Source organism: Brienomyrus brachyistius, chromosome 18 (genome assembly GCF_023856365.1).
Source record: "Brienomyrus brachyistius isolate T26 chromosome 18, BBRACH_0.4, whole genome shotgun sequence".
In the NCBI taxonomy this organism is placed as follows: Eukaryota; Metazoa; Chordata; class Actinopteri; order Osteoglossiformes; family Mormyridae; genus Brienomyrus; species Brienomyrus brachyistius.
In genome coordinates, this window is record NC_064550.1 from 11329649 (window position 1) to 11342991 (window position 13343).

Consider the following 13343-nt stretch of genomic DNA (forward strand, 5'->3'; position numbering starts at 1 on the left):
CAGCCCCCCCATGTTACAATTCAGCTGGACAGCTGGTTATGTCTGTATGCAAGGGTGTCACAGGGGTGGGAGGGAAACAAATCCTGTATGGCCATGTATGTTTACTTATGTCAGAGGTGGAAAGTAACTAACTACTTCGTTACTGTATTGAATTATATTTTTTTCACATTTCTGTACGTTGGGTAAGTAGGTTTTTTTAATTGGATCACGGCAGGGAAAGTTAGCGATGGGACAGATAATACCCAGAATTCAGTGCTTTTCTCGTCAAAGTTCCGCGACACGAAGCGCAGAGTTTGAAACCCTAGAGTTTTCGGATTCTGTCAGCTCTTAGCAACTTACAAAAGCAAGATGAAAGCTTTAGGTGTAGTTTTTTCAGAGAAAGAGAGAGAGAGAGAGAGAGACCGTAAGTACTACATACAGCACCTTTTGATACATTATGGAAAGTGGCCCTGGAAATGGGAAGAGGCCGCCTTTGGATGACTGTGATCAGGCTGCCTTATTGATGAATTATGAATAGTAGCCTATGTTGGTAACGTCATGACAAAGGTGTTAAAATCTGCATCCTGTGGCCATTAGTTGATAAGTTTCACTTAATAACACACACACACACACACACACACACACACACACACACATATATATATATATATATATATATATATATATATATATATATATATATATGGCTTTGCGATATGACCAACATGTCATCCCGATAGCAATCCATATCACAATGTAGCACATTTTCTGTAAATTCAATGAATAAATGGTTTATATAAATGACCACAAGGAAAGACCTATTTATTACCTCTTTAATTATGTACTCGACAAATAAAAGGTACTTTTATCTAGAACATTTTTGCACATTTGCGGTGAAGATCAGGTATCGCTGTGAAATGTTGCGCAGTGTACGCAAGTTTCACTCCTGTTTCAATACGTATGTATTAGTTCATGCAATGTAACTGATACCATCGGCTGAAACATTTTTTTTCCCCTCAGTCAATATGAGGAGAACCAAATTCTGCCGGCAAGTAAAAGCAAAACCCTGGAAAATATTGGATGAGACAAACACCACTATTTTGAATATTGGATGGATTGTGCCCCCCATGAGTAACGCCTATGTCTCCATGGAAACAGGTTGCCTTAATTTCCCCAGCATGTGAACTTGTCGTCTCCGGCAGCTACAGCGCGCCCCCTAGTGTCACAATATGATAAGCAGCTTACTGAATGCAACTACTGCATGTCTGTGGAATGTAGTTAATGCTTAAGCGATAATAAAACACAAGGACATCTGTATATTCTGAAGATTTGCTCAGTAGTATAAATGCTCAAATTATTTAATGAGTTAATTTGTATAAATAATTATTAAATGAAGTAGGTTGGCGTGGTGGCTGACTGTAGCCTCTCAGCTCCAGGGATGTGGGTTTCGCCTTAGTTCTCTTTGTGAGGTTCCATGTTCTTCCCACGCGTGTGCAGGTTCCCCCCCGGTGCTCTCATATCATCAGGCTGAATAAACACGCCCTGCATTTAGCATGGTATTGTATCCCCTGTCTTGTACCTGACACTGCTTCTTGGCTCATCATGACCCTGACCTAGATAAGCAGTATAGAAAAGGAACAGATGGATTTAATTATTACATGCGTATAACTTCTTGACTTGAAAAGGTCTAGTGTCAAAGTACATATAGAATATAATGTATGTGAAACAGGGGCGGCATGGTGGTGCTGTGGTTAGCACTGTTGCCTCACACCTCTGAGACCCGGGTTCGAATCTCTGCTTGGGTCCCGTGTCTGGAGTTTGCATGTTCTCCCCATGTCGTTGTGGGGTTTCCTCCGGGTACTCCGGTTTCCCCCCCACAGTCAAAAACATGCTGAGGCTAATTGGAGTTACTAAATTGCCCATAGGAGTGCATGTGAGTGACTGGTGTGTGAATGTGCCCTGCGATGGGCTGGCCCCCCATCCTGGGTCGTTCCCTGCCTTGTGCCCATTGCCTCCTGGATAGGCTCCGGGCCCCCTGTGGCCCAATAGGATAAGATTTGGAAAATGGATGGATGGATGTATATAAAACATCTACATAAGTTCATACATCTATTTTCTGTACCTACTTGTCTTATTTGGGGGGGGGGAGAGATCTAGAGCCAATCCTAGGAGCTATATGCACAAGACAGAGAATAACCCTGGATGGGAGAGAGAATAACTCATTGCAGAAGACACACACACACACACACCTCACCTGAACCTGTTTTTGGACTGGGGGGGCATCCCATGAAGACACAAGGGGAATATGCAAATGCCACACACAAGCATCCATGGTGGAGACTCGAACCCTACCCCCATAGGTGTGAGTATATGATAAATATAAATGTCTGCTAAGCCTACTGTATGCACTGTGACTGTATGCACTGTGACTGTATGGACTGTGACTGTATGCACTGTGATTGTATGCACTGTAACTAAACATTCTGCAGTTGCTGCTCCTGATATGTCTAGTCAATATCCTACTAGGTCTGGGTAATATCCTTCACTGCTGTATTGCCATTAACCCAGATGCTACATCAATCACTGTACAGCTATTGCCTCGTGATTCTTATCTTACAGGAGTTACTGTTATCAGGGATTCGAAAGAATGATATAATCTGGTAAAGCACAAGACTGAAAATATTCCATTTAAATGATAAGACATATTAACAGCTGACTGTGTATCCAGATGTTTTCCATAACTACTTATGGAGTACAGGGTTCACATGAGTGGGCCAGTGTATGGGGGGGGGGGGGATTCCAGCAGGAATAATGGAATAATATATATTTGGCGTAAGATTTCTGGGGAGAGTGTGAGCGTCACGCCGGATGCATGAGAGCTGGCAGACCGGGTGGTGTGTTTACAAACCCCCCCCCCCCAATGGTGTTCAGTGTGTGCGCTGGTGGCTTCTCCTGTCCCTGCCACTGCCCATATACTCTGGCAGTCGCACACGCGCTGTGCTTCTGCGTATCCGCTACAGCAGCACTCACCGCACTGACGTTGCAGCATACTTTCAGAAGCAATGCTGACCTGTATCAGACAAACATTTTGTCATACAGTTATTTTTCACGTTCGTTGTTAAACTGTACCCTTAATAGTGTTAGTCTTACTTTAAATGGTGAAATCTTTACAATTATTTTAAAATCTTTCTTATATTGCATCCTTTCACAGCAGGACTATTGCATGAGTGCCTATTACATATACACTCACCGGCCACTTTATTAGGTGCACCTTGCTAGTACCGGGTTGGACCCCCTTTTGCCTTCAGAACTGCCTTAATCCTTCGTGGCATAGATTCAACAAGGTACTGGAAACATTCCTCAGAGATATTGGTCCATATTAACATGATAGCATCACGCAGTTGCTGCAGATTTGTTGCTTGCACATCCATGATGCGAATCTCCCGTTCCACCACATCCCAAAGGTGCTCTATTGGATTGAGATCTGGTGACCATGGAGGCCATTTGAGTACAGTGAACTCATTGTCATGTTCAAGAAACCAGTCTGAGATGATTCGAGCTTTATGATATGGTGCATTATCCTGCTGGAAGTAGCCATCAAAAAATGGTACACTCTGGTCATAAAGGGATGGACATGGTCAGCAACAATACTCAGGTAGGCTGTGGCGTTGCAACGATGATCAATTAGTACTAAGAGGCCCAAAGTGTGCCAAGAAAATGTCCCCCACACCATTACACCACCACCACCAGCCTGAACCGTTGATACAAGTTAGGATTAATCCATGCTTTCATGTTGTTGATGCCAAATTCTGACCCTACCATCCGAATGTCGCAGCAGAAATTGAGACTCATCAGACCAGGCAACATTTTTCCAGTCTTCTATTGTCCAATTTCGGTGAGCCTGTGCGAATTGTAGCCTCACTTTCCTGTTCTTTGCTGACAGGAGTGGCACCCAGTGTGGTCTTCTGCTGCTGTAGCCCATCTGCCTCAAGGTTCGACGTGTTGTGCATTCGGAGATGCTCTTCTGCATACCTTGGTTGTAACGAGTGGCTATTTGAGTTACTGTTGCCTTTCTATCAGCTTGAACCACTCTGGCCATTCTCCTCTGACCTCTGGCATCAACAAGGCATTTTCGTCCACAGAACTGCCGCTCACTGCATGTTTTCCCTTTTTTGGACCATTCTCTGTAAACCCTAGATGGTTGTGTGTGAAAATCCCAGAAGATCAGCAGTTTCTGCAATACTCAGACCAGCCCGTCTGGCACCAGCAACCATGCCACGTTCAAAGTCACTTAAATCACCTTTCTTCCCCATTCTGAAGCTCAGTTTGAACTGCAGCAGTACGTCTTGACCGTGTCAACATGCCTAAATGCATTGAGTTGCCACCATGTGTTTGGCTGATCAGTAATTTGCGAGCAGATGAACAGGTGTGCCTAATAAAGTGTACATTGCACCCCCCCACCCCCGGCAGGGCGAATTCGGTCCTCTCCCATGTAAAACTTCCTGCCACGTCACTGCATGTAACAAATTATCTTTTGCTTGAACTTTGTCTTGAAAAGGCATCAGTGCCACCAAAGAGAAGTTAATGATGGAATAATTTAGATTTACCGTAATATGTCTTGTATGAGTGTCAGAGTCAGAAAGTGTGAGCATCACGCCAGATGCGTCAGAGCTGGCAACCCTGATATCTATTATCCATTTATCCATCTTCATTAACTATCCAGCACAATGCTGTGATGTTTATTAAGTTAACGTTCAAATTAAGTTGAGTCATTGTACATAAATCTGATTGGAAGTAATTGCAAAAGCAGTACTCCAAACATGCTGGATTTTATCAGATGTTAACCACATTTTTATCAGCTTAACAGTTTTTTTGTAACAGTTTAACACTTTTTTTTTTATCAGTCTAGCAGTTGTCTAGTTCTGCTGACATATCAGAATTGAAATTGTGTTCGATGTGGCTGTTTAAAACAATAAAATCTTCTTCTTTTCATGCTTTCTTGTCAGAAGATTCTGCTTAGAACTAGGACTTAATAATGAATGAAATCTGGATTTACTAACAAATACACACCCTAACCCATGCGCACATTCTGATCGCAGACACAGAGGCCGAACCCTCCGAGCCAAACCCCACCCCCTATTCATCCTGTCATTATGTCAGGACTGAGGTTATGTTAGAGCCATTGGGAACTCTCAAAAAGAAAGATATAGAGGAATCAGGCCAAATGGAATGTGGATGACACACACAGTGGAGCAATATCTGAAGTACTTTCATTGCATGCTGAGACGCACAGTGAGGAACCAACTGTCAGCAGAGTAAACACCTCTACAGCTACAGACCTCCAATCTTCACGTGACCATCAGATTAGCTTAAGAACAGTGCATAGAGGACTTCATGGAATGGGTTTCCATGGCCGAGCATCTGCATCCAAGCGCTACATCACCAAGTGCAATGCAAAGCGTCGGATGCAGTGGTGTAAAGCACACTGTCACTGGACTCTAGAGTAGTAGAGGCTTGTTCTCTGGGGTGACAGATCATGCTTCTCTATCTGGCAATCCGATGGACGAGTCTGGGTTTGGCAGTTACCAGGAGAACGGAACTTGCCTAACGGCATTGAGCAAAGTGTAAAGATTGGTGGTGAGGGGATTATGGTGCGGGGTGTTTTTCAGGGGTTAGGCTTGGCCCCTTAGTTCCAGTGAAAGGAACTCTTAATGGCGCATCATTCAAAGCCATTTTGGACAATTTCACACTCCCAGCTTTGTGGGATCAGTTTGGGGACAGCCCCGTCCATCGAACATGACTGTGCACCAGTGCACAAAGCAAGGTCCATAAGGACATGGATGAGCGAATCTGGTGTGGAGGAACTTGACTGGCCTGCACAGAGCCCTGACCACAACCCAACAGAACACCTTTGGGATGAATTATAGTGGAGACTGTGAGCCAGACCTTCTCATTCAACATCAGTGCCTGACATCACAAATGCTGTCTTGGAAGAATGGTGAAAAATCCCATAAACACACTCCTAAACCTTGTGGACAGCCTTCCCAGAAGAGTTGAAGCTGTTATAGCTACAAAGGGTGGGCCAACTGCATATTAAAACCTATGTATTAAATATGGGATGTCATTAAAGTTCAGGTGTGTGTAAAGGCAGGTGTCCCAGTATTCTTGGCAATATAGTGTATTTTACTTAAATTATTAACCATTTATACCCATAAATATAATTCAAAAAGCCTCATGCTGTAGAGATACTTTTTAAAATTGTATTTCTCAGGGTTGTCAACTTTGGTCAGCTGGTTAGAGTGAGATTATCAATTCAGGACAAGTCTGCAGACAGATTCACATGCATTTACATGCACGTACTTAGCACATTTATTCCTTTGTAAATACTCTGTATAGTTTGCAAACTACCCCAAGGCTTTTGCGGTAGCTAATTTTAGGTTAATGAGGTCTCGTATGAGCGTGAGAGTGAGAAAGCGTGAGCATCACGCCAGATGCATCAGAGCTGGCAACCTGACATCTATTATCCATTTATACATCTTCATTGACTATCCAGTACAGTGTTGTGATGTTTATTAAGTTAATGTTCAAATTAAGTTGAGTCATTGTACATAAATCTGATTGGAAGTAATTGCAAAAGCAGTACTCCAAACATGCTAGATTTTATCAGATGTTAAACACATTTTTATCAGCTTAACAGTTTTTTTTTTAACAGTTTAACACTTTTTTTATCAGTCTAGCAGTTGTCTAGTTCTGCTGCAATATCAGAATTCAAATTGTGTTCGATGTGACTGTTTAAAACGTTAAAATCTTAAAACCAATCTAAAATGATTGATTTGACTGCTAAGTCTGACCAGCTAAAAAGCATTTGGCCAGAAAACCAAGTCCATTTGTGTCAATATCGGAATTTTTCATATTTTACTTATATATATATATATACACCATCTGTGCACAATAAGATAAACAAATAGCATCGTGCCAAGTAGACACTTATTAGAATCGTCTTTCTCTCAGCCATTCGTACATTTTACGTTAAAACTGAAATTAAGTTGAGTCATTGTGGACAAAGCTGATTACTACTAACTGGAAATAATTGCAAAACTCTGACTGTAAACATGCTAGATTTAATCAGTTTTTCATCTGGGTTTAATAGGACTTTGGTGAAGTTTAGCTTTAGAAACACATTCAAATTTTAACTGTTCAAATCTTTCTGCTGATATACCAGAATTAAAGCGGTCTTTTGTGTGATTTTTTTTTAAGTTAAGGACTTATTTTCATGCTTTTTTTGACAGAAAATTCTGCTGAGACTAATAAGACTTAACAATTAATGAAATCCAGATTTATTAACAAATACACACCCTAACCCTAACCCATGCGCACATTCTGATCGCAGACACAGAGGCCGAACCTTCTGAGCCAAACACCACCCCCTATTCATCTGGTAATTTTGTCAGGACTGAGGTTATGTTACAGCCATCGGGGGCTTTCAGAAAGGAACATTTAACAGAATCAGGCCGAATGGAATCTCTCCATCAGGATGATAAAAACTGAATTTTCTAAATACTATCAGTGTTACAGCATTGAAACCATTGTCAGTCATAATGAAACATCAGATTGACCTGGTGTATAACCTGGTAGCAGTGTTGTAAAACTTCGCCGATCTTCATGAAAACCTAATTGGTTTTCATGCTGGTTAGTGTATGAGGCTGCTCATGCCCTGTTCCTCTGTCAGTCATTGCATGTGTTACATAAAAGTGTTGCTGTTGGACGTTCCTGGTTAAGTGCCCTGTTTCAAGTCTGTGTGCTTGTTAAGCATTTCTTTCAGTTTGATTTAGCCTTGTTAAGTTCTTGTATTGTCTGCCTGCCTTTGTTTAGACCCCAAGTGGACCGTTTGTTTCCATTTATTGGTCTGTCTCGGAGTAAAATCCCTTCTGTCTATAAGCCACACAGACAATCATCATCATCAGTGTGAGGAAGGCTAACTTTAATGGTATGAGATAGTAAGGGCCTTATAATTGAAAATGAAATTAATATAGTAAATGTGTTTATTGATTGTTTTACACGGGTGTTTACAGAAGAGAACACGAGTAACTTACCACCATTTAGTACAAATACAGTGAAGTCTATGGCCAATATATGTATAACTGAGGCTGATGTGGTACAAAGCCTAGCTAAGCTCAAAATAAATAAATCACAGGGCCCTGATGGCATCTTGGATTGAAAACTGATTAACAGACAGGAAGCAGTAAGTAATTATTAGAGGCACAATGTCACAGTGGGCCTGCGTTCATAGTGGGGTACCACAGGGTTCAATTTTAGGACCACTATTGTTCCTAATTTACATTAATGATATTGACGCCAATACATACAGTAAACTGGTTAAATTTGCAGATGACACCAAGGTGGGTGGTGTAGCAGATACTAAACTTGCAGCACAGAGGCTACAGCAGGATCTGGATTTAATTAGCAACTGGGCTGATACCTGGCAGATGGAGTTTAACATGTAATGTAAGGTAATCCATGCAGGGAGCAGAAATATAAAGTACAGATATTTTATGGGTTCCACTGAAATAAAGGTAGCTGATTACGAGAAAGATTTCGGTGTGTATGTTGATGCTTCCATGTCCCACTCTCACCAGTGTGGGGAAGCAATAAAAAAAGCCAATAGGATGTTGGGTTACATCTCTAGGTGTGTGGAGTTTAAGTCAAAGGAAGTGATGCTACGATTATATAATTGCTTGGTAAGACCCCACCTAGAATAATGTGTGCAGGTTTGGTCACCATACTTTAAGAAGGACATTGCTGCCTTGGAAAAGGTGCAACGTAGAGCTACGAGAATGATTCCTGGTCTTAGAGGAATGTCTTATGATGAGAGGTTAGCTGAGTTGAATCTGTTCAGCCTCGACCAAAGGAGACTAAACATGATCCAGGTTTATAAGATTCTAAGAGGTCTGGATGCTGTTCAGCCAAATGGCGACTTCAATATTAGTTTAAATACTACAACTCATGGCCATAGGTGGAAATTAGCGGGAGAACATTTTAAACCGAGTTTGAGGAAGCACTTCTTTACACAGCATGTAGTTAATGTAGTAGCCAATGAAGAGTATGGAATAGTTTTCCTGTTCAAGTAGTGCAGGCTAAAACCCTGGGTTCCTTTAAATCAGAGCTAGATAAGATTTTAACAACTCTGAGCTATTAGTTAAGTTCTCCCCAAATGAGCTGGATGGGTCAAATGGCCTCCTCCCGTTTGTAAATTTCTTGTGCTCTTATCTGTCATGCCCCTAAATGACAAATGCAATGTACAGTTAATGCAACCATTAATAAATGTCTTAGCTTCATTGTCCAAGTAATATAATTGCATTTTGTGTATAAAGTGTGGTGCCTACCTAGTGAAAGAGTTGTAAAGAATCATAGAGAAACATTTAATTATATATCTGGAGGTAGAATTTTAGAAATTTTGAGGTGTCAGACACTGATTAAATACCCTGATCTCAGACAAACCACAGCATGAAATGTCCTCATGCAGCATGGTGCTGGGTGTGTCTCTATGGGTATATAAGAAGGCCCATGTGCTCTTGGTCAAGGACTGTGGATGACAGTCGGTGTGATTGTGACTAATACTCCGTCTCTCACACTGTTTGTTAGGCAGAGTCACCTGTGTTTAGAGACTGAGTGAGAGGGTGAACATGGCAGGTTTGCTGTTACTGTCTGCGATCCTGCTGCTGGATGCTACTGTAGGTAAGAGGGCAGTGGTCCGCTTTCCATTCCTCTATCATTTAGAGAGTATTTAATGTGAGCAGGTTCATGTGACCATTTCTCCCTCTTTGTGTCTTTTCTTGTTCATTTCGTCTGCTTGTTGTTCTCTCTCTCTCTCTCTCTCTCTCTCTCTCTCTCTCTCTCTCTCTCTCTCTCTCTCTCTCTCTCTCTCTCTCTCTCTCTCTCTCTCTCTCTCTCTCTCTCTCTCTCTCTCTCTCTCTCTCTCTCTCTTTGACATTCTGTGTCTCTCTCACAGTGTTCAGTTACCCCCAGAGCCGCTCCTCCATTGTTGGGGGTAAACCTGCTAAGAAGGGTGACTGGTGGTGGATTGCTGCCCTAGTACTGAATGACGATCCAACGACGATTTTCTGCGGTGGGACCCTAGTGGCTGACAAATGGGTGCTGACGGCTGCTCATTGCATTAAAATGTAGGTAGAACAGGCAGGGCAGTGCTTATGCACATACATTTATATGTACATCCACGTGATAACGCATGTTATCGAGTATTTGACAGTACGAGTCAGTACTGGTAAAGGGAGCCACACCGACCGGTTAATGACGCCCCTCTGCTTTTCAGGGAAATATCACAATACTCTGTTCGGCTGGGTGTGCACCGCCTGACCGAAGATGTTACAGCGGAAAAAAAGTTCAAGATCGTCAAAAGTGTCATCCACCCAAAATACACACATTTCAGAGACGACTTTGACATTGCACTGGTGCAGCTGGACAGACCGGTCAGAGTCTTAGGCGTAGGGCCATATCCCTACTTGGGAGATTCCAAAGATAACTATAAAGGTCCCTGCCGTGTGGCCGGCTGGGGTCAAATTACAGAAAACGGTAAGTTTGCCTTTTTGACTGCAATCTTCAGCTACCTAACATTTACAGTGTAAAATGTCTAGCATATAACTGAATCTCTTCACTTTTAACATTTGCATTTATCAGACTCGTTTGCCCAATGACGCAGACAGCTCAGTTATGTCTATAACCTGCATAACTGTGACTAGTAATTGACTTAAGTGGTTTAGCTAACTTAATAATTAATTGGGCATCTGCACTCCATCGATTTCCGCAGAACCTTTGCCGGTGCCAAGGACCCTGCAGGAAGTTGCTGTCCCAATTGTTCCCAACGATGCCTGCAAGAAAAGCTACAAAGAGCTCAAACCTGAGATGATTTGTGCTGGCGAGTCCGGCAAAGATTCCTGCCAGGTTAGTCCTCTTGTTGATCTATTAGTTGTAGTGAAATAATTGCATTCAAAAGACAGACCTACATTACACATATTATGTAATAACATACATTAAAGTTACAAGTCTAACTTTTAATAATTATACATTTTCAGTATTTTGAGATGTATCCGTTTCATGTAGACAGCATGAATGCTGATGGAGAACCATCTCAGAGCTCAGTCAAAACAGCCAGTGACAATGTTTCAAAGGAACAAAAGTGTCGACAGAATTGACCCTTTGATTTTCTTGTCTGTTTCTCCGAACATCTGCACACAGGGAGACTCAGGAGGTCCTCTCATGTGCATCTCTAAAGATGGAAGTGAGGAAATCTTGAAATTGGCTGGAATCGTCAGCTACGGAAGGGGGTGTGGCCAAGCGGCATATCCGGGGGTCTACACCCGTGTCTCCAGCTACAGGGACTTCATCAGCAAAACCATCAACGGCTTTAGGAAGGGAATCAGGAAGTATAGAAAGGCCTAGAAAGTTAACTGCACTGCCGTTCTTCCGGTTATCATCACATCTCATGCTCTCCACCTGTCTTTGCTCCCCCTGCATTTTCCCTATTACTTTGTTTACTTTGAGTTTATGTAATGCTGCCCTTGTACACAAATCCAATAAATATGAGCATAGCAAGTAATCATTTCACCTCGAACCCTTAGATGCAGATTCTGGGTCTCTACTCCTGTAAGCTGAACCTTGGTGCTTCCTGTAATTCACATTGACAATTTCAGCTCTAATCCAGTATTAAGTCATCCTAAAATTCACTGTGGACTAGCAATCATCTGTCATCTGTCCTGTGGCTCATTCCCCCAAACACACACTTTTTAGGCCTTTCATCAAGAAATATACTAAGGTTTCAACAAACATTACCGTGTGGACAATCCGAGTGGATTGTAAACCTTGTTGAACCATTTAAAAATTCTGTGAGCTTATTTAAAAGCTGTTTAAAAATTCGGTGGCATTTAGTGTAGCATTATGTATATTAACCAGATAACATCCACATTAGTCTGAAAACACCATAAGCAATTCAATTAGTTATTGCTCATTGTCAACAAATGTGAATTCATTCGCCCACTAGATGGCGATAGATACGATGATGATGAGAACCTTTTATTGCTGTTGCAATACACCATGTCAATTGTCACAAGTACCAGCGAAAAAACTGGCTACCAACCCGACCATACATATACACAAACATCACAGTAGGGGGTAGACAGGTCGGGAATACAGGGGCAAACAGAGAAGAAAAAAAAACAGAATAACATGAGGAGGGAGGAGGAGAATAAAAAAACAGCCCCCAGACTGTACTCCAATGGGGAGGACATTGTAGGAACCGAAAAAAAACACCTCAGCAACATAAGCACATGGTCGCTACACCTTACAACATAAAATGATACAACTTGCAACAGGTGGGGGAAATGGGGAGGTGAAGGTAGTCCAGCACAGACAAACAGCCATCCGGTCCTGCAGCCACGAGGGCGCTGGTCACAGACCCGCCTGTTCACGCTGAGGGTATGAAGCGGCGAAGGCGTGGGATGGGGGGGACGGTGAGTCCTTGGGATTGGGGGAGAGGAATGCAAGAGAGTCTCACTGCCTTGTTCTTCCGGGCGAGTTGTTAGTTCAGCAGCGGCCAATGCTGATTGGGGGGAGATAACTGATTATATAAGCAGTACGTGTTTTGTTCTTGTTTCACGGTACTATACAAATGAACGTGTTCATTTGTTTCACGATTAATCCAATTAAATTAACTCTTAAATAAATTACTCTTTCAACTGAACCATTTCACTCTAATTCCCCTTATACATATCTGTATAATACTATATACAAACTTGAAAACAAACAAACAAATAAATAAAAACTCTAGAGGGCATAGTTTAGGACCACGCAGAAGTCTACGTCCAGGCTTTGCCCCACTTACACCACAGTGCACGCACACTGAGATACTACACACTTTGGTGACATATGTTGACACAAGGGGGCAGTATGGTGGTGCAGCGGTTAGCACTGTTTCCTCACACCTCTGAGACCCGGGTTCGAGTCTCCGCCTGGGTCACGTGTGTGTGGAGTTTGCATGTTCTCTCCATGTCGTCGTGGGGTTTCCTCCGGGTACTCCGGATTCCCCCCCACAGTCCAAAAACATGCTGAGGCTAATTGGAGTTACTAAATTGCCCATAGGTGTGCATGTGTGAGTGAATGGTGTGTGAGTGTGCCCTGCGATGGGCTGGCCCCCCATCCTGGGTTGTTCCCTGCCTCATGCCCATTGCTTCCGGGATAGGCTCCGGACCCCCCGCGACCCAGTAGGATAAACGGTTTGGAAAATGGATGGATGGATGAAAACCTGTGTTCTGTGGTCTGAGTGGACAATCCAAGCTGCTGCGTTTTTATTA

The 13343-nt window shown here is 42.5% G+C and overlaps 1 protein-coding gene across 2 annotated transcripts in view; it reads left to right on the forward strand.

Annotated features, from left to right (window-relative positions):
* Nucleotides 1-9: 9 nt before the first annotated feature.
* Nucleotides 10-13343, forward strand: part of LOC125712768 (venom peptide isomerase heavy chain-like) — a 19125-nt gene continuing 5791 nt past the window's right edge. Inside the window, exons 1-5 of one of the 2 annotated variants that reach the window (XM_048983196.1) lie at nt 10-182; nt 9622-9714; nt 9989-10160; nt 10310-10569; nt 10805-10938. In XM_048983196.1, the coding sequence (XP_048839153.1) occupies nt 9663-9714; nt 9989-10160; nt 10310-10569; nt 10805-10938 (618 nt within the window). In that variant the 5' untranslated portion in view covers nt 10-182; nt 9622-9662. Of the gene's footprint in view, nt 183-9564; nt 9715-9988; nt 10161-10309; nt 10570-10804; nt 10939-11232; nt 11586-13343 lie in introns of those variants that run through there. The other variant, XM_048983194.1, reaches the window with a different exon arrangement.